Raw genomic sequence first — 24701 nt, 5'->3', positions numbered from 1 at the left:
GATCAAGGTAGAAAAGGCTCAGAAAGAAAAGAAGGAAGGAAGGAAGGAAGGAAGGAAGGAAGGAAGGAAGGAAGGAAGGAAGAAAGAAAAAAGGGATTTTCTCATCAATACCAGCCTGTCTAGGAGGGCTCAGTGTCTCTGGCTGGATAAACTTTTCTTGGTCTTTCTTCCTGGTCTTCACATCACTGTGGTCCTCCAAAATGGGAGTTTCAAAGACTCGAGGATAGTCAACCAAAGTTACTCTATTCTTTTCTTCCACCTAGAGATGCATCCCTGAACTAATTGTGCATACTCAGATGTCCTTCCCACCTGCACCAGCTCCTTCCCCAGAAAGCATAATGCTGGAAAATGTCCACAGCAGCCTTTCTTCATCAATGGCTAGGAGGCTCAACCAGGGATGGGCTGTCCTCCCCCACCGTGTTCAATTGCTTTCCATTCCCACTGACATCTTCCATTTTTCATGCATTTGACCCATGCATGTCCTACTCAACTGTTCCATTACATCTGGACGTACCTGGGCTCATTCAGCATCTGAACACTTTTTGAGCACCTGTTATGATCCTAGCCTAGCAAATCATAGGCAGCTTCAGCAAGGAAATAGGCATCCGTCACAGCAAAAGGTAGCGGCGTGCTCCCTGAAAGGAACATCGGCAGCCAGAGAGGGTGAAAATGGGTGATCTAGGGTGTTATACAGGGTTGCAACCCACTTCTAGGGAGCTCAGCTTCAGCACTGCAGCCCCAGACATGAAACATCACTGAGTAGACTGCGTGCTCAACCTGCTTTCACATACTTCTGAGTCACACTACGGTCACTTAAGGCTGAAGTGTGTGGTCACTTCATCACTCCACCCCTCTCATTTCCTGTATCTTGTGAAACTGTTTTGAGTCCTGCAGAGCCGCCTCGTCTCACTCCTACCAGCTGGCGGAAGAATCGCTTCCAGACTCTGTGAGGCCCCTTCCTCCAGTTCCATCCCTGGAGCTGACCGGGAGCTTGGGCATGGATTACAGGGATATCCGAAGGCTCCCCACGGATCTGCCCTATTACCATGGCCCTCTGTCCAAGAAAGACTGTGAGAACCTGCTGCTCAAGGATGGGATAGATGGCAACTTCCTGCTAAGGGACAGTGAGTCTTTGCCAGGAGTTCTGTGCCTCTGCGTCTCGTGAGTAGTCTCATCTTTCACATCTCAGAACCTTACCCTGAATGCGGTGCTGATACAGCCAAATACCAAAGAAATTGCATTTCACTCTGCCCTTGTGGCCCAAATGAGCAGAATGTGAACAAGGTGGGCAGTGCTTGAAGAGCCTGCAAGGAGAGTGTCTGTCCCAGGTCCTCCACCTGCCCTTCTCTCCCTGGTGCAAATGCCACCCCAGCAGACCCTCTGCAGCAGCAGCGGTGTGGGTGGCGGTGAAGGGAAGGGCTGTGAAGGCCTGGAGGTGAGGCAGATACAGGGAAGGTGCCCTTTCCCATAGAGGTTGGCTTATTTGCTCTGGAAAAGGCTAGATGTCCTTTATGAAATTTTAATCTGAGAGACTTAAGTGTTCACATTTTTCTGCGGGCTCCACTTGGGATGCTTAAAATACAATTTCAAATTTTGTAAGGTTCGTACAGAGCCTCAACATGCATCATATCCTTTCATCCTTCCTATAGCCTATCAAGGCCAGCATGAGCATTTTCTAGGTGAAGAATCAGAGACCCTGATTTCTCAACCAACTTGCTCGTATTAAAAAATTCCCCTGGCATTTCCAAAGAGTTCAGCGTGAAATTCCAGTAGCTCGCCTGCTGAAGGAGCTTGTTAGTCCCGTTTAGGAAACAATCCTGGACCAGTATTCATGGGAACCTACTATCTTTAAATGTTCTGTTTAGAGAGATCACTGAAATTTTTCTTCTAGCAGCTAGAGGAATAAAAACCCAAATGTGTCTATGAGTATGCATTAGTGCTTCTGAGTGTGAGGACAAAAGGGATTTGATACTAACGAAATAGGCAGAGATCTCTTTTTTTTCTTTATATGATACCAAGGATGCAGGTAAAAGAAAGGTAGCCTTAAGAGGGTTAGCAGTTTGAATTCTCACTCTCAGGGATGAAGAGAGTTTACACGTATTTTTTAGCCACTGGTAATTCCTCTTTTGAGAATTGCACAATCACCTTCTTCACCCATTTTTAGCTTGAGTTGTTTGTCTTCTGTTTACTGTTTTTTTTTTCTCCTAGTTTCTATATAGGAAGGTAAAATATTTTTTTTTCCTAAAGGACACGGGCACAAAAGAAAACTATAGACCAATTTCAATTAAGATCCATTTTCAATAAACTGCTAACAATACAGGAGCCAGTAACACATAAGTTCAAGTTTGGTCCATTCCAAGAAGTCAAGGATGGTTCCACATTGGGTAAATTAGTAGTTTAATTACATATTAGTAGGTCAAAGTTGACAAAATGCATAACTCACTCAAATGTGCTTAAAAGGTATTAGAAAAAATTCAACATTCATCCCTTAATTAAATACACACACATACACATGCATGCATGTACTTACATATTCTTAAAGATTCAAAGTTAGATAGATATAATATTTAAATATATAAATAAAATATAATATATATATTATATATAATATGATATTTTAATTAGATATTAAGAAAATAGATGTTTAATTAGATTAATTAAATATTATCTAATTAATATCTAATTATCTTAATTTCTTAATATTTCCTGCTAAAATAATGAATGAGCTGATGACACTCATTACCAGCACTACTATGGAGCATTTTCTGGGAGATTTGGGCAAGTGTTATTAGCCAAAGGAAATCAAGGTAAAGTTGAAAAAAAAGACGCAAAATTATTATAATTTGCAGTTGACATGATTTTATGCCTGTGAAATCTAAGATTTAATTGAAAAAAACCCTAAAAAGTAAATTTAAGAAAATTCAATAACAACATCTGCTTATAAAATTGAAATCAAAATCATAGCTTTTTCATTAAGAAAAAAACAAAAAACAAAACAAAACAAAACAAAAAAGCAAAAAGAAAAAAGAAAAGTAACCAGGAAGAAGATATAAAGCAGGTAATTTACATTAGCAATAATAATAATAATAATATACCCAGGGTTAAATGTGATGTGAAATGTGTAAGGTTTGTCTGAGAAAACTTCAGAACCTACTGAGGAATTCACTAGAAGATGTACATCAAATTAGAGACTCAATTTAGAAGCATATCAGCTTACCATAATTAATCTATAAATCTGATATGTTTCCAGTAAAAAAAATCAACAGAACTTTTAGTTTTCTTCAAGAATCATAAAACGCATTCAGGTGGGACGTGGAATGCAGGAAACTTGCTAGAATAGCCAAAAAAATATTTATTTAAAAAAGGGGACTAGAGGCACCTGGCTGGCTTAGTCAGGGAAACATCTGACTCTTGATCTCGAGGGTTGTGGGTGTGGAGACTACTTAAAAATAAAACCTTAAGAAAAGGGAGGAACTAGCTCTAGCAAATATTTAAAAACATTGTAAAATGACTGATTTATACAGTAATTGAGTATTTGGTACTGAGGCTCCTGGCTGACTCAGCTGGAGGAGCGTGTGATTCTTCATCTTGAGGTCATCAGTTTGAGCTCCATGTTGGGTGTAGAGATACTTAAGTAAATAGGAACTTCAAAAAAAAAAAAAAAAAGAGTTTGGTGCTGACAGATCAATGGAATAGAAAACAGAATATGGTAGAAATAAGGCCAAATACATTGTAATTTAGCATATGATTAAAAGAGTATTTCAGGGGCACCTGGGTGGCTCAGTTGGTTAAGCGTCTGCCTTCAGCTCAGGTCATGATCCCAAGGTCCTAGGATTGAGCCCTGCAGCGGGCTCCATTGCTTCTTCCTCTCCTTCTGCCTGCTGCTCCCCCTATTTGTGCCCTCTCTCTCTCTGGGTCAAATGAATAAGTAAAATCTTAAAAAAAAAAAAAAAAAAGAGTATTTCACATCGACAATGATGAACAACCATGAATGGTGTTGGGGCGCTTGACTGGTGGCTTTGGAAAAAAATATACCTGAATTCCTTTCTTCTTAAAGTAAAGTTAATTCAAAGTGGTTCTAATGCATACATTATTTTTTTAAACATGAAACCACTAAGAAGAAACAATGAACTATTAAAATATATGCTTGGGGTTGAAAAGGGCCTTTCTAAGCAGAATGGAAAGCCCAGAAGCCAAAAAAGAAAAGTCTGATGAATCTGACCACTATTAAAAAAAAAAAAAAAAAAACTGCTGATAATAACACTTAAAAGACTATCAACAAAAAAATTTTTTTTAAAAAGACTATCAACAAACTGACAGGACAAGTGAACCCTATGAACAGATAAATGCTTTTAAAAATTAATACAAAACTAGGGAAAGGGAAAGAGAAGGAGATTCTTTGAAACAGAAATGTGAAAAGTAAAGATAAGGAAAAATGTTAGATCTCATAACTGAAGAAATACAAACTGGAAAAATAATGAGATACCATTTTTACCTATTCAATAGGCAAGAATGAAAACTATGGAAATGCCCAAATGAAGTTAGGGTGTCAGGAAGCAGAAACCCTCACACAGGCTAATAACACAGTCTCTTCCAATGGTGACGTGGCCCAAGCATAAAATGCATGGATGTAACCCTTGACCCTAAATTCACTAATAAAAACCTATCTTGGCTGGCTCAGTTGGTAGAGCATGTGACTCTTGATTTTGGGGTTGTGAGTTCAAGCCCTGCATTGAGTGTAGAGATTATCTAGAAAAATTTTTTTGTAAAAACATCTATCTTACATGACCTCACAATTGCCTACCTTATTTTACATGTGACAGCAAGAGTATGTGCAAATTGATAACAAGATTGGGTAAATGTGTATGTGGCATGAAAAAACCTCCCAACATCTATTGTAAGAAAAAGGCAAGATGCAAAGCATGATGCCATTTGTGTAAAAAAAAAAAAGTATGCCTGGATCTTTGTATATTCATACAAAATCTCTAGAAGGTATAGGGGAAACTTGTAATAGTGGGTTACAGTTAGGAAATTAAGAAAGAATGACTTGGGGGAAAGGTTGTGAATTTATTCATTTGATAGCTTTGCACTGTTCAAATGTTTTATATATGCACATATTACTTTTGTAACTAGAAAAAATGTCTAAAAAGGTAGTGAATCCCTATTATCTATTCAAACACTGTGGTAGGACCTAGGGAGATTCCCATAGGGAACCTGCAATTTTTTTCAAGAGATCCAAAACATGTAAATAGATTTAAACAAGGTAAAGTTTAAGAAGAGACAGTTTTATGCACATGGAAGGGCAGAAAATATGAGCAGGAGACTCTTCTTAGAGGGGGTGGGATTTGAGCTGAGAAGAGTGGTAAGATTTGATCACATGGAAATGGGATGGAAGTCATGTTAGGGAGGGAAGGGGGTAGGAATGGAGGTCTAGAGGTAGGATGTTTTAAAGCACAGATCAATCATACAGGGATCCTGAAAGGTAGCTTGGAGACCAGCTTTGGGAAAAGTAAGTTGGGGATAATATTATGGGGTCTGAGAAGAATGAGTCCATAGATGGCAGGAGGATATAGATGGTTTCTGGGCAGAGAAGTGATAAGACTAGAACTCCCCAAACTCTCTAAAACTGGAGTTTTAGGAACTCCAATCTGGTGTGGAGGATGCACCAAAGCTGACAGGTGATGGTGGTTAAGACTGTTGTGTCTCCAGCTGGGAGATGGTGAAGAACTAGCGATGGGGGTGGGGGGGACAAACAGTGGGAATGGGAAAAGAAGGTGCAAGGGATGTCATAGAGATAGAAAGACTTTGATCCAGACCTCAGGGTAGGTAGTCTCTACTGGGATTCTCTTTAAAAAATCAACATTTATTTTCAACTATTTTATGGAGCAGCAACCCAGCTCATGTGTTCTTCTAAAGCAAAAGTGACTAAGAAATGTAAAAAATAATAAATCAGGGGTGCCTCGGTGGCTCAGTCAGTTGTGTCTGCCTTTGGCTCAGGTCATGATCCCAGCGTCCTGGGATGGAGAACCGCATCGGGCTCCCAGCTCAGTGAGGAGCCTGATTCTCCCTCTCCCTCTCCCTCTCCCTATAACCTCAGTTCCACTCACACTCTCTCCCACTTTCTCTCTTAAATAAATAAATAAGTGAAATCTCTAAAAATAAAAAAAATAGGTCAAAAATAATAAATCAAGTGAAGAAGGATGAATACACACTTTGGGGTCCCTGCACGTAATCAGGCCTCACCCTCTTCCCTGCCCAGGTCCCTGAAAGGCAGACACATTGCAGGTGCCCTCAGGTTTACGGCTCAGGTCAGATGGCCCCCATCTAAATGGACCTTATCATGACCCTTGTGAAATTTTGTTATCACAGAGATCAGTGCGGACCACTCAATTCTAGTTGTTCAACAAGTATTGAAAGTCTCTTACCTGCCAGGCACTATGCTAGGCACTCGATTGGTGCCTTCAACACAGCTCAAAGCCTAGTGGGGAAAATAAAGAAATAAATGGGGGGAGGAATAAACAGGCACCATGTGTACTGACGACTGCTCTCCATCAGAGCGGTTGGGAACTGAGAACAATGGGGTGACCCATTGACTGAGGCGTGGAGAGCCCAGGTGGACCTGGTAGTGGGAGGATGAGTAATAGAACCTGTACCTATTCATTCAACACGCAAATACCGAGCGCCTCTCCTGTTTCAGATACGGTTCTAGGCGGTGGTGAAATAGTGGTGAATGCTGCAGGCATCAGTCTTGTCCTCCTGAGAGCACATTCTAGCAAGAGGAAGCAATATGATGAAAACCAAACAGAATCAGAGCATAGGGAGGGATAGAGGCGACTTTAGGTTGGGTACAGAAAAGGTTCCTCGGAGGAGGTCGCACAAAGCAATCCGTGCTTCGATACACAACCTTATGTGAGCAAAGCCAAATGATGTGCAACCCAAGGATCAGCCTCTTTTCCCACATCAGTGCATTCAGAGCCACCATGAACGTGCTTCCCATGAGCCAAGCATTGTGGGAGGAATGTTACACTCCTTATCTCATTTACCCTTGTCACCTTAGTGGGTGACATTATCCCTGGTTTGTGGGGAAAGAAATGAGAGCTTCTCATTAAACAACTTGTCCAACATGTCAACATGTCATTATATATCCCCTCTTGCCAATGTCTCCAGTGCCACTGAAATATGTTCAAGGTTGTCACCTCGGAACTGTGTCTGTCATAAGGTGCCCAAGCAGGGGTCTGGAGGGCCTGGCAGTAGATTCCGATCTGTGGGGTCTTGCCATTCTGCTTCCCGAAACTGAGCCGCCCTTTCTTCTTTGCGGTGTGACAGCGGCAACATACCAGCTTCCATGCTTTCACAGACCTAAACAAAAATATTATGCGGAAGTTTAGAAATAAAGCAAGTCACACAGAGAGTTGGCCAAGAAGCATATAGTACTGGGCAGAAAGCTCTGAGGTAAATGTGGACAGGAAATGTGACTTGATCGTTGAGCCTGATAGGAAACGCCAACGTGCCAAACCACTGTCTCTGCAAGTGTGACTTTGTGAGTGAGAAGGGGCTGGGTCTGTCTATAGAATCAGTAGAGTCACAACAGAGTCCATATCAGGAGGTGCAAGGGCTGCAGCTGTAGGCCTGGGAGGAGAGGAGGCACTTTGTAGCCAGAGGACGGTGAAGGGTCTGTGCCCTGACTTATCACCTGTCCTCTCTGAGGAGAGAGAGAGAGAAAGAGAGAGAGAGAGAGAGAGACACCTGGGGCGGGGAGGGAGGGTCATTTTTAGCTCTCCAAGTCTGAGATCTTTGAAGACACTAGAGCTCACAAAGAAAAAGGCATTTCAAACATTTTAGTTTATTTTAGAAAAATCAATTGCAGAGAAAGATATAAAAGAGAAAGCAAAATGTTCTCAGTGTCACCACGTGGAAATGACTATGTCCAGTATTTCAGCACGCATGCCTCCAGACTGCTCTCTACCCCCGTGCATGTCTAGGGAGATGTATACGTGTGCACAAATGAGTCGTTAGACGTGATGATCTGCATGCTGTTTCTGCTAACGGGTTGTTGGTATCTTTCCACATCAAAAAAAGCACCAATACACATCATCTTTTATTGCTTACTCTTTTACTGATTGGATATATCATAACTGGTACATAATCATACATTTACGTTGTTTCCACTTTGGCCCAATGGAGCCAGTGTAATTGGAGACCATTAACATTTTTGTGCTTTACATCTTTGAAAGTTTGTCCAACTCTTCCCTCAGACAAAAGCCTAGAATGGTTGATATTTTAACAGACATTGGCAAATGAGCACCACAAAACGTTGTACCAAGGCACACCCCAATCAAGACAAGTGAGAAGGCCGGAAGCCAAAAGTCTTAAAATACTCTTTATTGACGTGTGTTTCACACTTGTGTCATGGCATAAAGAAACACAGAATATCTTCATAGGGCAGTGAATTCCATTTCCTTCCAATGACCTTTTTGAGTTTGGTTATAAACTCGAAAGTTTATAAACTATAAACTCGAACGTGAAGAAGTGTGCCCGCTGGTCACAGTGTGAGACCAATTGCTAATCGTGAATTTGTCATGAACCGAGCAAGGATGCAAAGATCCTTGCACAGAGCCTCACGTGATGTCATTCATAAGGCCAAACCCCAATGGAAAGAGTGAAACAATTCAAAGACAAGCAGAAGCTCAGAAAACCTGTATTCTGACTCTCTCTCTCTTTTTAAGGATTTTATTTATTTGAGAGAGTGAGAGCGTGTGAGTAGTGAGGGGGGTGGGAGAGGGGGCAGAGGGACCAGCAGACTCCCTACGGAGGGAGGAGCCCAAAGAGGTGTAGGGGAGACTCACTCCACATGGGGCTCAACACGCAGCTCGATCCCAGGACCTTGGGATCATGACCTGAGCAGAAGTCAGACACCTAACCGACTGAGCTCCCCAGGTGCCCCTATTCTGACCTTCTCCAACTGAAAATTTTCCTTTCAATTGAAAGATAATGCCAAAGATTTGAAAATGGTCTTTAGTAGCCCTCTGTATTTCTCACATCTTAAATGGTGTTGAAGATTTCCACGGACAGCCAAGAAAGTAGGCATTTCAATACCTCCGGTATTATAAACCTTTGAAATGATTGAGTGCCCATCTGGATCTGGCTCCTTGTTGTCATGTCCAGAGTGGTCCTCCACTGTGGGAGGGTCACCCTCATGCCAGAGATCAAGCCAGAGATCAAGCCACCATGTATTTACTAAGGACCTAACAGCAAATATAGGAAATCTTTTTCTTCTATCTAATGCCAAGACTAACCATGAATATAGTCATAAGCATGAATGCAAAATGAACTTAATTTTTGTTTCCAAATTAAAATTTATTAAAAATAAATTCTGTTCGTATACAATTTTATGTTATGCTTTTTATAGCTTTATTGAGGTATCATTGATATAAAATAAAAAGTGTATGATTTGATGAATTTTGACATTTACAGACACTCATGAAACCATCACCACAGTCAAAATAATGAACATTCCCATCGCCTCCAAAACTTCTCACATCCCTTTTTGATCTCTCCTTCCCATACCCCCCACCCAGACCCCAAGACACCATTGTCTGCTTTCTGGCACTACAGATTCATACATATTTTCCAGAATTTAATGTAAATCAAATAATAAAGTAGTAGCCCTTTTTGTCTGACTTCTTTCATCCAGAATGATTATTTTGAGATTCATCTGTATGGTTACCTGGGCCAGAGTTCACCCCATTCATTGCTGAGTAGTACTCCATTCTAGGGATACATTATAATCTGTTTACTCAGCCAGAACGATTACAATTAAAATTGATATAAACATTTGCAATCAGTCTTGTGAACATATGATTTCATTTCACTTCTATGTGGAATTTAGGAAACAAAACAAATGAACAAAGGAAAAAAAAAGAGACAAACAGAGAAACAAACTCTTAATTCTAGAGAACACACACTGCTGGTCACCAGAGAGGGAAGGTGGGTGGGGGGATGGGGGCAACAGGTGACAGAGATTGAGTACCCCAATCGTGATGAGCGCTGAGAAATGTCTAGAATTGTTGAATCACTATGTTGTACACCTGGAACTGATATAACACTGGATGTCAACTACACTGGAGTTAAAATTGAGTCATGTTAATTTATTTCTTAGACATTTTATTTATTTATTTGAGAGAAAGAGAGAGAGATTGACCAGTCAGAGAGAGGGAGAAGCAGACTCCCCACTGCGCAGGGAGCCCCATTCAGGCCTTGATCCCAGAACCCCAGGATCATGACCTGAGCCAAAGGCAGACTCCGAACTGACTGAGCCATCCAGGTGCCCCAGACTGAGCCTTTTTGAACTGTTTGTTTTGTGTTTGTGTTTGGATAAAGACTGTTTCAGAGCAGCCGGTGAGTGTGTGGAATCGTAGAAAGGTAACCACTGACATTACTAAGAGCTTAAGTGGCAAACTCTGCTTTCAGTAAATTTAAAGAGATAGCAACTCCTTTCAAGATCCAAAAGGTTCAAAACAGATTTTTTTTTGAAGTTGCAGAACAAGGGATGAGATTGTTTGAAGATGAACAAATCAAAGGAAAGTATTCAGAGTTAGCTTAAACTTTACGTCTTTAGCATTTCCCATCTGTGTCAACAGATCATGCTTTTCCAATGGATGGAAACATTTGCATAAAAAGTCCTCAGAACCCAGTAATGACACCACCACTGATTCACCTTCTCTCCCTGCCTTCTTCCCTCCTCCTCCTCCCTTCATCCCTCCCTCTCTTCTTCCCTTTTTGCACATCAAAATTGTACTAAAAAGACGAATTTTACTTTATTTTTTTCAATTTTACTTTAAATTTTTCATTATTAACTAAAATTTAATAAGGTTTGGAGTGTTTGCTTTCTTTGATTAATTTTAATTAATTTTATTAATTTATTATCTACTTGTTTGAGGGAAAGAGAGTGGGGGAGGGGTAGAGGGAGAGAGAGGATAGAATCTTAAGCAGACTCTGTGCTGAGCGTGGAGCCTGATGTAGGGCTCCCATCCCAGGACCCTGAGATCACTACCTGAGCTGAAACGGAGTCAGACGCTTAACCACCTGTGCCACCAGGTGCCCCAACGAATGTAATCTAATGATAGTTATTTTTTTAAGATTTATTATTTGTTCCTTCATGAGAGACACAGAGAGAGGCAGAGACATAGGCAGAGGGAGAAGCAGCTCCTTGCAGGGAGCCCGATGCAGGGCTCGATCCCAGGACCCTGGGATCACATCCTGGGAGATGCTCAACCGCTGAGCCACCCAGGCGTCCCAATCTACTGATAGTTTATATTAGAAAATATGTATTTATGTATTTTCATTAATTTAACGTTTTCTTCCCATTTTGTAATATATTTATGATTTTTTAAGATTGTAAATGTTTTAAATATTCAGTTCCTGTGATCTTTGCTTTTTTAATAAATAATAAAATACTGGCACTGTCAGTTTTGTGCCAATATTGCCAATCTCAAAAAGTACACATTTGGGCTTACAGATTGCATGCATTTCAGCTTTACTAAACTGTCAAATTGTTCCCCAAGACATTAATATCTAATTATATCCCCATTAGTTGTAGGTAGAACTTTCTACATAGCTTTACATCACGGTCAATATTTTCCATGAGTAAACTCTCACGTCTTTGCCAACCTGGTATGAAATGATATCTACTTGTGGTGTAATTTGTATTTCTCTGGGGCACCTGGGTGGTTCAGTGGTTGAGCGTCTGCCTTTGGCTCAGGTCGTGATCCTGGGCTACTGGGATCGTGTCCTACATCAGGCTCCCTGCTCAGTAAGGAGCCTGCCTCTCTCTCTGCCCCTCCCCCTGCTTGTGTGCTCTTTCACTCTTCTTTTCTCTCAAATATGAAATAAAATCTTTTTTTAAAATCTTTTAAAAAATTGTATTTCCCTGATTGATAGTGAAGTAAAACATCTTTTCATATGTTTTATCGGACAATTTCATTAGCCCTTTTTTATGATACATTGGTGTCATTATTTTTTTTAAGATTTTATTTATTTATTCATGAGGGACACAGAGAGAGGCAGAGACACAGGCAGAGGGAGAAGCAGGCTCCCTGCAGGGAGTCTGATATGGGACTCGATCCCAGGACCCCGGGGATCATGCCCTGAACCAAAGGCAAACGGTCAACCGTTGGGCCACCCAGGTGTCCCATACCATTATTCTTTAAACTTTTGTAAATATTTTTCATCTACTCAATTAAAAACAAAGAAAAAATAAGCATCAGCCCTGGCTGTCATGTAAAGAATAATAATGAGATCAGAGAGAGAGGGGAAAAAAATTGCTAGAACTATGTCCTTGAGTAGATAAAAATGGGTGGCATCCAGTGGAAGAGAGAGGAATTAGTTCCAGGAGCAGCATGCAAAGTTCATGCATGGTTACAAAGGCTGAGTATGTGAGTGCTCGGCCGAATGGCTGTGGTGGCTCAGAGTCTGCAAATTCTCTTCCAATCACTTGAATCTCTGTGAAGTCATCAGTGAAGTGAGGTGTTCAGTGTTTAAGGAGAAAGAGGACAGTGTACAGTCACTTGTTGAGGGAACAGGGAAGGAGATTATTGCCTGGAGGCTCCAGAGCCCACGGGAGGTCTGTGGTCATTAATTGAAGGGGAGACCAGTCAGCCCACCAAGGGAACCAAGGCAGGTGAGTGCCGAGAGTGCCAAGTGGTAGGGCCAAAGGACTGCAGGCTCTTGGGTCAAGGGCTGGAAGGGGTCAGCGAACAGAGGAAATGATCTGGACGTGGGGGCCAGAGAGTGGGATGTGAGAAGTTCACACCATGAAGGGGTTGCAGTCATGGGCAATCACAAGTTCAAAGTATAAGCAGGACTGGCCTCATGGCTTGTAACCCAGGCAGTTGCACAGAGCCCGACGTTCACAGGGCCCTGCACTTGGTTTCGTACTCTGCCGTCACCATCTCGAAATTTCTAACCATGTGTTGGCAAGGGGCCTTGCGTTTTCATTTTGCCCCGGGTCCCAATGTCCTGGTTATGAACACAGAGTGAGTGGCTGATGAAGGTGGAGGAGACGAGGCTGCTGCAGGAGAAGACTTTGAGGAACAGAGAAACTGTGGGGTGGGAGGGTCGTGTACGCATGAAGAGCACCGGCTGAAGCTTTGGGCAGGAATAGCACTGAAGTTAGTGATCCTGAGCTAAGAGCTAGACCCTAGAGAAGTGAGGGGCAATAAGCAGGGGCACAACAACAGTGAAGGGTAGTAGTAGGTGACAGCACCTGATGGCACGAAAAGCCCTGGGTTTGGAGGAAGGAGAGAAACAACACAGAAGAACCCTGACAACAAGGACAAGGACGCTGGCCTCCCCCCCAGGTCCTGCAGGGAGAGGGCTTTGGGAGGAAGAGGCAGCCAGGTAGATGGTAGTGGGGGTGGGGGAAGGGGAGCGGTGTCCTGGGGGCAGAGCCAGGTTTCTCTTAGAGCAAGAAGGTGGTAGGGATGTTTAGAGAATGGGTTAATGACCTACAAGGCTGGGGTTCTGGTAATGATGACACAGGGATAAAGGGAATAATGAGATTAGCCCAGGAGGTTCAAGGCAGAGTGGAGGCAAGACTGTGAGGATCTGTTAGAGAGGGCTCCCCCGTCACCATTGCTGTTGGGGTGAAGGCCTAAGGTCAGCATTGTCTTTTGATGTATGTTTAGTGCAAATGCTTGCTGAAAAACCCTGTTTCTTTTACACATTTTGCAAGTAGCATTTATATAATAATAATTGGAACAAGGGGTATTAAAAAATAAGTTTCTATGTTTACCCAGTGACACTATAGATACTCATCTCACTGCTCTGTAATCTCTTATAGAGTTTTGTTCCCCCTAAACGTTCCAAAATAAGTGCATAAAGGCATCACAAGTTCAATAAATCAATTTCTCTGTAAAGCACTGTTGCCACATGGCTTATTATTTCATTTTAAATGCCTTGCAAAGAAAAAGATCATATTTGAGCAACGTCTGTCTTTAGAACTTGGAAATCCATGGCCTTTGGACTAGTTGACATAGACGCTCCATTTGTTTTACTCTTTCATTTTCCTCCGGTGGAGATTTTCTTTTTTTCTTTTTTTTTGGTGGAGATTTTCTTAGCTGATATTACAACAGCGTAATTAAAAATGAACTCATTTGAGAAGTTAAAATAAGATAGTTGGGTTTCAAAGAACTATGTGATCGGCCAAACACAATGTACGGACCTCCTTCGGATCCGATCTGAACGAGATGCCTCCATGAAAAGAAATTTGGGGGACTTTGTCACATGTGGACAAGGACACATGGGGAATGTTGTGTTGCTTGTGATGTAATTTGGGGACACCCACTGGCTTAGTCTGGCCTCAGGAACCCCCACAGAAAGGATTGGGATTTGAGGTCAATTGCCAAAGCCAATCAATGACAATCAGTGATCAAATCTTCTGTGCCTTAAAGCTCTAAGTTGCTTTCTAAATTCCCAATTCAGTCAAATGATTCTTTGGCATAGGTGCAAGCTCCGGGGGTGGGCGTGGGATCGGCAGATAATTTGGGCCTCCTGTCAATGTCTTTCACTCTCTCTCTCTCTCTCTCTCTTTTTAACACTTTAATACTTCTGGAGAATCAGAATAGGTTGACCAGTTGGTAGAGACATCTAATGTATGCACTTTCCTCCTGGGAAACTATTGTGAAACTGAGCCCTTACGATCAATGGTATCTTGGATTTGGAGAAATCCGGCAACGTATGTATGCTATGGAAATTGCTAGATTGAAAAAAAAAAAAAAGGAAATTGCTAGATTGGGTCTGTTATCTAGATTCTGGTTACTTAGCCAGTGGCGCCCGTTCCAAGAAGAATAAGAGCACAGTATGTCACTTCCTTGGACAAAATTCCCAGCGTTCTCTCTTTTAATTAACACTAACTATCTCTATGAGTTCAAGGACGCATCATTTAGTAACCAATACAGGAACGGCTCAATGGTGTTTTGTATGTTGCATCAACTCAGAGCTAAGTGAAAAAAACTAGAGAGAAGTACCAAGACTATGGGAACAGTAAATTCTCTCTCCTGATCCTCTTTGCCACAAGCCTAGACTTCCACCATCAGAAAAAGGGTTCCCGTTTCCAAACCTGTGTCTCTTTCAAATTCCCACAGTTGAGAATGCCTGAAAAAGATCCGTTTCTTTTTGGGACCCAAGATTGCCAAAGGCATTGCGCTCAAAACTGAGCAGTAGATGGTCCCTGGATTTGCATATGAGAGCATTATGATTCACACAATCATCTTTCCGCAGGTTTAAAAATTTAGTCTACACGTACCGAATCTTCGAAGAGAGACGTGGGTTTTACAATATACAGGTAAGAACATACGAGAACTCCTGCAACAGCATCAACAGAAGACACATAGACCAACTCTAAAGCCTGAGATGTGACCACCTAGAGGCATTTTAAAAAGGGAAGCAACTTGCAGAGGTAGAGTCAGATCAAAAGTAAACCTTGCCTTTCTCTGAGGGCAACGGGGAGCATCCCTGAATATTCACGGCTGTTGTTCAGACTTGTAGAGGTGCATGACCCCAGCTCCCAATGCTTAAATGGGACCAGCCTGGACTCTGGGTGAGACCACTGTCCAATTAGAAGACTACCCAGTGACCAGGGCAGGACGGGACGGGAGGGGGGCCAGGTCTGAACATGCAGGAAGCCAAGGCAGTTCCACGGTTGTATGAAAATATGAAGAGAAGCATCAGTCCATGGGCAGTCTTAGTCTTGGAGGGGGGGGGGGGTCCTTTAATTTTTCTGGTTTACTGAGCACTAAGCAGAAAATCCTTATTGTTTTGAAATAATTCCTCTGGCTTAGGAAGCAGAGCAAAATAAGTTTAACCGAATCTTTACCAACAGAGAATCCTGAAATAATCTTTTTGAAACACATGCAGACAAGGTTAAGCAGATTGTTCGCCGCCAGATTTCTCAGAATCTTCGATATGCTAATGTTCATTGTGAATATCTAAAAGAAATCAGAATATATCATGATCCCCAAACACATACATAGCACACATACATATGTGGGTGTGTTGTATAGAGATAATTTTTCTTTTCCTACAAAGGATGTTAGTGAGGCAGCTGACAAAATTTGAATAAGGTCTGTAGATTAGTAAGCAATACCACATCAAGATTAATTTCCTCATTTTATTTTTTTAAAGACTTTATTTATTCATGAGAAAGAGAGAGAGAGAGAGAGAGAGAGAGAGGCAGAGACATAGGCAGACAGAGAAGCAGGCTCCATACAGGGAGCCTGACATGGGCCTCAAACCTGGGAATCCAGGATCACGCCTTGAGCCGAAGGCAGGTGCTCAACCGCTGAGCCACCCAGGTGTCCCAATTTCCTCATTTTAATCACTGTGGTGCGGATATGTAATGCTCTTGCCTTTTTGAAAATACTGACATATTTAGGGTTACAAAGCTATCATGTCTGCACTTAATCTCAAAAAAAATTTTTAAGAAGATTATGTATATGCATCACTATACATGTACATATATGTGTGTGCATCTAGAAAAAGAAAATGAAAAGCAAATATGTACAATAAAGTGTTGACATATGGGGTATGAGGTGCATCTGGGTGGCTCAGGTTATGATCCCAGGATCCTAGGATCGAGCCTCACATGGGGGGGTGGTCCCTGCTGCACAAAGAGCCTACTCCCTCTGTCTCTGCCTTCTGCCCCCCGACTTGTGCTCTCTCTCTCTCTCTGTATAAAATAAATAAATATTGAAAAAAAAACAATTTAAAAGACATTTGGGGTGTGGGTGAAGGATATATATATATAAAGATTTTAAGAGCATTTTTGCAATTTTTCTTCCAATCTAAAATTATCTCGACATAAGATGTTTTCTAAAAAGAAACATCTATTAACACTTTCTTTCCTTGTCGTGCATGCTTTGGGAAATGGTGATAATTCCCCAGTACGCTGTTTCGTCTCTTGTCTGGACAAACCAGAGCGAGGCCCGGAAGTCAGCTCTAACTTGGACACGGGCACCTCGCTGAGGAGCAGCGACGCACTCAGAGCCCCTAGTGGGGGCTGGTGATGAGCGTCTATAGAACCTGCCCAAAGGCGACTTCAGCGTCCGCCTACGTGTCTGGTGGAGTTTAACCACACTACATGTCAGAGAACCTTCTGGTTTCCACTTCTCTCTGCAGTTTGACATGGAGCCCTATGGGAAACACAGTGATCATCAAGAAAGCAGGCACAGTGTCTGGCACCAGCTCCCACAGGGTGACCGGCTGCACTAGTATCCCAAGCAGTGTCCCAGGCAAGGTTGCCAAGGGTGGGGGCTCCCTCGGTGCTGCAGACCTAGGATCCTAGAGGACCCCCGATCCCAGATCCTCTCTGCCCACAGTAGCTCAGGTCACAGGCCGGTCTTAAAAATAAAGCTTTCTGAGTATTTTGATGGGTGTGAGCTCGTAAGCATGAACTGCCAGCTGCTCGTCTGCAGTCTTCCAGCTCCGACATAGCACTTCGTGGGGGGGCTCAAACCCCTGCTTTGACAAGTGTCACAGTTCACACACAATACATGGTGATGAGCCATCTCCTTCTTGTATTTTGGCAGACGGTGGAAGGTGCTCCCAAACAGATCTTTCCAAACCTAAAAGAGTTGATCTCCAAGTTTGAGAAACCAAGCCAAGGGCTGGTGGTGCACCTCATACAGCCGATAAAGAAAGCCAGCTCCTGCCCGAGGTGGAGAAGATCACGGATAAAGCTGGATAGTATTTACGGTAAAAACTCTCACACGAGGGTCAGAAAGGGATCGTGGTCCCATTTCTTCCCCTGACCGACTCTGTAGAATTTATAGACGCACACACTGTTCTGTTGTGTTATCTCTTAAAGGCTTTGCCCACAAAAAGCAGGGTTGATCCTGTTGGGCGAGATCTTCTTTTTATATATATATTTTTTATTTATTTATTCATGAGAGACACAGAGAGAGAGAGGCAGAGACACAGGTAGAGGGGGAAGCAGGCTCCATGCAGGGAGCCCGACGTGGGTCTCGATCCCGGGTCTCCAGTATCAGACCCTGGGCTGAAAGCGGCGCTAAACTGCTGAGCCACCCGGGCTGCCCCTGTTGGGCAAGATCTTGTTGGGCAGGCTGTTTTTGAGCCCTGGGGGTGGCCCCCACGTGGGGCCCTCTGCCCGGAGGGTCAGGAGAGCAGGAGCGGCCCCAGGGCGCTGATCCAGGGGAGAGCTGACCTTGAACTCATCCGTGACCTTACACGATCCACAGGCTTGGGAGGAGATGGACAAGTAGGCCAAGTTTTCAAATGAGAAAATTGCCTCAATGCCCTCACCAAGGCTCATGCAGAGTCACGTTTTGCTTGGTGTTTGCGGAGCATTCATCTATTTAGTGTTAGGGGACGAGTTATTTCACATATCACCCTAACGGTATTAAGCCATGGTGGGAAATGAGAGGGGGTCGATCACCTTGAGTGCGGAGAATCCACGCTGAGGCTGCTCAAATGGCATCACTTGCAGCCACAATCACTTACCCACCCCCCTTGAAACCCCCTCTCAGGAAGTCCTCCCTCTCACACTTGTCAGTTATGATGTGGTTTGAATTTCACACGGACTTCCGGAGACATTTAGGGTTTACTACTGTCTTCTCGTGGTGGCATGTGTGGTCCCATTCCCAAGCAGAGGGATTGCGGTTATCAGTGGCCAGGATGGGGGCACCGGGAGGAGGCACGAACTGGGGGGAGGGCAGAGGGCAGAGTTCAGGGAGCCCACAGCCCCCCCGCCCCCACATCCTACTCTGTCTACTTCAGTCACCCTCTGGGCTGCCAGCGCAAGCTTCTCACTTCCCAGCAGAACTAAGCATGGGTTTTTAATGATTAAAATAAAAACCCCTCCTCTGCCCCCTGCCAAGGACTCTGCACCCATGTACATGCAGAGTCACTTCCTATAGGTTCAGCCATGGGTGTAGTCCCATGGCCACGTTGCACCAAAAGTTACAGAAAAAAAGAGCACAAAGGGGGGCAGAGCACTTTCCTAAGGGCCGCAGCCCTTAGGAAAAACCCAGATGAGTTGCTGAGGGTGGTGGGAGCCGTGGCGGTATCGGTCCAGCGATGATAAAATAATCACAAATGCCAAGGAGAGAGTCCTTTAAAGATCTTTCCTAAGAACTGGGCTGGAGTCTTAGCACCCCAGCTGCCCTGGTAGGTAACTCCAAGCCTTCAGCTACCAAAGGGGAGACATCCTTTCCTCAGCTCATTGGCTTCCTCCCCTTCCCTCCGCCTCCTTAGAATAAGCTTAAGATGTTTTCACCCTGAGGGAGACACGGGGGTTCTGCTGGTCAGTGCAGGCATCTGGAGCTGAAACTTGGGTGCCTAAACTTATAAAGAGACCCCCCTATTTTGCCGGGAGAGCTCCTTGTGATACCCCAGCCCTTCAAGAATCTTTTTTTTTTTAAAGATTTTATTTATTTATTCATGAAAGAGAGAGAGGCAGAGATACAGGCAGAGGGAGAAGCAGGCTCCATGCAGGGAGCCCTACGTGGGACTTGATCCCGGTCTCCAGGATCACGCCCTGGGCTGAAGGCAGGCGCTAAACCGCTGAGCCACCCAGGGCTGCCCCGTGATACCCCAGCCCTTGAAGATGTCACTATGACGTAGCATCGAGGTCATCCTGTGTCTGGGGAGAGGTCGTCTCTTCCATGAGTGAGGTTGGTCTGTGTGATTCCTGGGTGTTGAGCCTCATGGCTGGTCTTCTGCTTCCCCCCACCCCCCCCACAGAGAACAACAGTAACAGTGACTATGTGGAGGTCTTACCCTGAAGACAAAGAGACTGAACAAAGCAATTAGAGAAGAGATGGAGTGACAGCTCTCACTGGCAACCCTGCTTCTCCTGTAGGTGCGCATGTGGAATACTTAGCTCGCGGGGAGAATTCAGACTCTCTGAAGATGTTCCCAGAGAAATTATTTCCCGCATCTCTGCCTCCCGTGCACTCGCCATGAGCCGCTTTGAGACTCCTTCCCCTCATCCCCCTCCACTCTTCTTGCTGGGAATAGGACAGCCTGAACCTATTCTCCTCGACTTCTTAAAGATACCGTTGCATCCTAGTGGATGCCCTCCTGCAGACCAGGCGATCGGAGACACAGCTTTGCACGGGAGAGAGCACACTCGGCCGGGACTTAGGGACTGAGTTCCAACCCTGTGGCGATGTGACTTTGGAGAAGCCTCTTCCCCCATCTGGGGGTCTCCATACCTTCATCTGTAAAATAAACACATGTTCCCACCCCTCTGCTGAGCTGGGTTGTGCCTGATGGAGTTGAGGAGATCTGGGGTTATGGAGATGTACACGGGAGTGGCAAGGGATCCGAGTCCCAGCCTCCCAAACAGCTAACATGTTCTCCGCACCTGCCTGTCCTGGTCTGAGTCATGGTGGGGGGGCCCTGACCTCTCCCCTCGCCCGCCGCCACCTGTCCTTCTTCCCCACATTCCAGCTCTTCTCTTTCTTACTAATCTTGATATTCTTGCCAAACACACCCATGGATACACTTTCCCCCTGGTTTTGCCCAATTTCACTTATGCACCAACCACTTCAGCAGTGCGGGTGTAGCCCTGTACCACAGTGGTATCTGTGGGGATTTAAGAAATACTCTATTTCTTGTGGTTCCTGTTCCCAACTAGACTTTAGGTGCCACCAAAGCATGGTTGGGTCTCCCTCATATTCCCCAGTGTGGAAATGTGCTGTGTAGAGCAATGGAAACATGTGCCCATTCTCAGGATTTTGACCAGAAGCAGGGGTTTGTTGAATTGGTTCTTAATCTTTTGCATTTTTCTGCTAGTTCATAATTTTAATTAAGACCTGATTAGTGTGCAATGTACCAAATTCTATGCCCATTCTTTTACCTATCTTCAAGCCATAGTGATTCATTTTACCCACTGGACGTATCTTCCAAAGTTATTAAAGAGAGGAACTAGAGATTTCCAGACAACATGAACAGACATTGTGGTTGGAGTCCCAAGGTGTGAGCCATTCGCAGTTCTTGAGTCACAGAAATCCATAGCTACTACCAAGTAGGTTAGGAGTGAAATGCAGCCACCATATTCAGAGAGCTGAGGGAGCCAAAAATCCTTCTGGCAAGCTTGCTTTCTGGGGTTCGGTCCCGATCTTGGATTCTACATCCATGGTACAAAGAAGTATGTTCCAGTTTCCAGAGTCCACAGCAATCTTTTTTTTTTTTCCACAGCAATCTTTTGAACAGAAAATATATCCAGTGCCAATGAAAACTTACTTATTTCTTGAACAAACGACTGAATAAATCAATCTAAAATGTAGTCTCTCATTCCGGATAGCAGAGATTTATTTGAACTTTAGACATTTCAAAATCTAGTAGAACAAGAGTATTAGTTCAAGACCTCTCTTAAAGATTTATTTATTTATTTATGAGAGAGAGAGAGAGAGAGAGAGAGAGAGAGAGAGGCAGACACAGGCAGAGGGAGGAGCAGGCTCCATGCAGGGAGCCCGATGTGGGACTTGATCCTGGAACTCCAGGATCATGCCCTGGGCCAAAGGCAGATGCTCAACCGCTGAGCCACGTAGGCATCCAGTTCAAGACCTCTCAATCATAACTCTGATAAAAGTGATTTCCTTTACATGAGCACCCAGGTATAGCACCTTACATGGTCCCCAGCACACTCCTCAAATGAGCAAACAGTAGCTGATGTTAACGTCATGCTATAAATCGCTAAAATTTTTTAGAAGACCGTGAACAGGTCTCGTGAAGAACAGCTGAAAGATCTGGGCATATGGGACTGGAAGAGGGAAGATGTCTAAACCTACAATAGGTATATCAAGTATCTGGGTCACTTTTCTCTGAAAGAGGGTACAATGCCAGACCGCAGAACTCACACCAGTGGCTGGGTATTTATGGGAGGGCGGTTTTAGCCATGTATCAGAAAGAACTCTGAAACCACTAGAGCAGATCTTTATGCAAACAGCCTGCCCTGTGCTGTAGTGGAAGTGGAAGGTGATTTTTTTTCCAAGGATATGGGAGAGATTCAGAAATTAGACTGCCTACCTGCAAGATACCTTCCCATTTAGGGATCCTTGGATCCTACTGCCATCTTTTCACAACTCCAGTGGGAATCTCTCTCTCTCTCTCTCTCTCTCTCTCTCTCTCTCTCTCTCTTTCTTTTGGACTTATATATGGAGAGTTAAGAAGCTAATCACATTCCTTAGTTCTTAGCTCATTATCACCATCAATCTATACAAGACCTTTCTTCTGTTTTATTTCATTTTTATTCCCTTTGCCTCTAATTCTCATTCCAATGTTCACACTCTCTCCCATAGGAAGCAGCTCAATAGTATTTGATATATGCCCTTGACAGAATGCTGTAGAATGTACGGCATTGGATGAAGGAATACGTAACTTTTATATTCACATACACAATATTCTATTGTTCCAATGATGTTATTACTTTTCTCAGCACCATGTTTGGTTCTCATCTATATTGTTGAGCATATTTCAGTATCTTAAATGATGCATGGCATTCTGTAGTAGCCCTCCAACAAGGTTTGCTGATCCTTTCCTAAAGAGATAGACATCCTAAAGAGATAGCAAATTTGTATGAGTCTCCCTATGGAAATGTAAGAGAATTTCTCTGAACCATATGGTCATAAAGTTTGTTCATGCTCAATTACGATGTAGTCAAACTCATCGAGTGCTTTTTGATTCTTGTTTAATAAGACCTTCCTCATTCCAAGATCATGAAAAAAAATCTTACATTTTCTTTTACTGGCTTTTATAAATTTACCCCCTGCAGTAAAGGTTCTAGTGATAGCAAGGACTTTTGCATTTTTCACTGACACTGTCCCAGGATCTAGAAAATCTCTTTACACATAGTTGGTGTCTAATAAGTATATTTTTTAAAGATTTATTTATTCATGAGAGATACACAGAGAGAGGCAGAGACATAGGCAGAGGGAGAAGCAGGCTCCTTGTGAAGCAGGGAGTCCAATGCAGGGCTTGATCCCAGGACCCTGGGATCATACCCTGAGCCAAAGGCAGACGCTCAACCACTGAGGCACCCAGGTGCCCCTTAATAAATATTTTTTGCATGAAGGATGAATCCAGGGTTAACCTTTGTATATGGTAAGAGATATTTCCAACTTTGTATTTCTCCATATATATTGAAGTAGTTTTCCCATTTCACCCTGTTTAGTAAGCCATTTCCCCCTCTGGTTTCTGGTTCCTCCTTTATATCACAACGGTTCTAATCCTTTGGCTTTGCAGTACCTTATCAACTCGTAGGGGAAGTACTCATCAATATTTTTCAAACCAACTGGGTTACTTGCGGGCCTTGGTTCCTCCATACACATTTTAGTGTAAATACATTATGTTGCTCAAAACATCTTGATGGGATTTTGAGTGAATTTGCAATTGGGGAGAACAGACATTCTTGTGATGTTGTCTCATGCATAAACATGCTACATCAGTTTATTCAGGTCTTTTTGTTCTTTAATGAATCACAAGTTTTCCATAGAAGTGTTGTATATTCTGTTACATTAATTCCTAATTATTTTTAGTTGTTATAAATTCTGTCTTATGTTTTATTATATTTGTAGCAGGCTATAGCCGTGGCAAGTAGATCTCATTAGATTTACTGGTTTACCTGTTGATCCTATTGTAAATGGAATTGTAAATTCTATGTAAATGATTTTGTCAGCTGTAAATAATACCACTTGGTTCTCTTTCAACACTCATGCATCTGTTTTCCATGTTTACTTGATTGCTAGGACCTCTAGTATACATTAAACCATAGTCATAAAAGTGGGCATTCTTGTGTGGGTCCCAGTATTGCATGAAATGCATAGAAACTTTCTCCATTTCAGCACCACGTTTGTTGTAGCCTTTAAGATGACCATTTCAGAGGATCCCTGGATGGCTCAGCGGTTTGGTGCCTGCCTTTGGCCCAGGGCATGGTCCTGGAATCTCAGGATCAAGTCCTTTCATGGAGGCTGCTTCTCTCTCTGTGTCTCTCATGAATAAATAAATAAAATCTTTTCTTTTTTTTTTAATTTTTTATTTATTTATGATAGTCACACACACACAGAGAGAGAGAGAGAGGCAGAGACACAGGCAGAGGGAGAAGCAGGCTCCATGCACCGGGAGCCCGACGTGGTATTCGATCCCGGGTCTCCAGGATCACGCCCTGGGCCAAAGGCAGGCGCCAAACCGCTGCGCCACCCAGGGATCCCAATAAAATCTTTTTAAAAAATAAGATGACCATTTTAATTTTTATCAGAAATGTTATGGCTGCTTGTCAGAAGAGTGTGTGTCTCTTGATCTTAGGGCCATGAGTTTGAGCCTCACACTGAGTGTACAGATTATTTATATAAACTTAAAAAAAAAAAAAACTTAAAATGCCTGGAAATTTATTAAGTGATTTGTTTCTGAATCTACTGAAATAGTCACACCCCTTTTATCTTCATTCCATTATAGAGGTGAATTATATTAGTAAAACTGCTGATATTATACCACCTTTCATTTGCTTCACTTGATCATGCTGTATTATTTTCAATAAACTGATGGGTTTAGTAAGTTAATACTTCATTTAAGACTTTTGCAGTAAAGCTCATAAGCCAAACAGAACTATAATTTACTGAATCATGGCTAGACTAATCATATAAAGTAAATGAAGCAGGGTTTCTCCTTTTTCTCTTTTCTGC

The 24701-nt window shown here is 43.0% G+C and overlaps 1 protein-coding gene across 1 annotated transcript; it reads left to right on the top strand.

Moving 5' to 3' along the window:
- Positions 1–919: 919 nt before the first annotated feature.
- On the top strand, positions 920–21314 carry SH2D1B (SH2 domain containing 1B). Its single transcript, XM_041722516.1, has 4 exons — positions 920–1161; positions 15280–15343; positions 17586–17751; positions 19759–21314. Exons 1-4 carry the CDS (start codon positions 998–1000, stop codon positions 19797–19799), a joined length of 435 nt encoding a protein of 144 aa, XP_041578450.1. The 5' UTR covers positions 920–997; the 3' UTR covers positions 19800–21314.
- Positions 21315–24701: the final 3387 nt, after the last annotated feature.

This window comes from Vulpes lagopus, chromosome 11, assembly GCF_018345385.1.
Source record: "Vulpes lagopus strain Blue_001 chromosome 11, ASM1834538v1, whole genome shotgun sequence".
Classification (NCBI taxonomy): domain Eukaryota; kingdom Metazoa; phylum Chordata; class Mammalia; order Carnivora; family Canidae; genus Vulpes; species Vulpes lagopus.
Note: the sequence above shows the minus strand (reverse complement) of the source record. Positions and strands in the feature narration are given on the sequence as shown.

What these genes read in the sequence shown, in the direction of transcription:
- SH2D1B (XM_041722516.1), top strand. Translation starts at nt 998, where the DNA reads ATGGATTACAGGGATATCCGAAGGCTCCCCACGGATCTGCCCTATTAC. An exon ending in GTTCTGTGCCTCTGCGTCTC is followed by an intron (nt 1,162 to 15,279) that starts GTGAGTAGTCTC and finishes ATCTTTCCGCAG; the next exon opens with GTTTAAAAATTTAGTCTACA. An exon ending in GTGGGTTTTACAATATACAG is followed by an intron (nt 15,344 to 17,585) that starts GTAAGAACATAC and finishes GTATTTTGGCAG; the next exon opens with ACGGTGGAAGGTGCTCCCAA.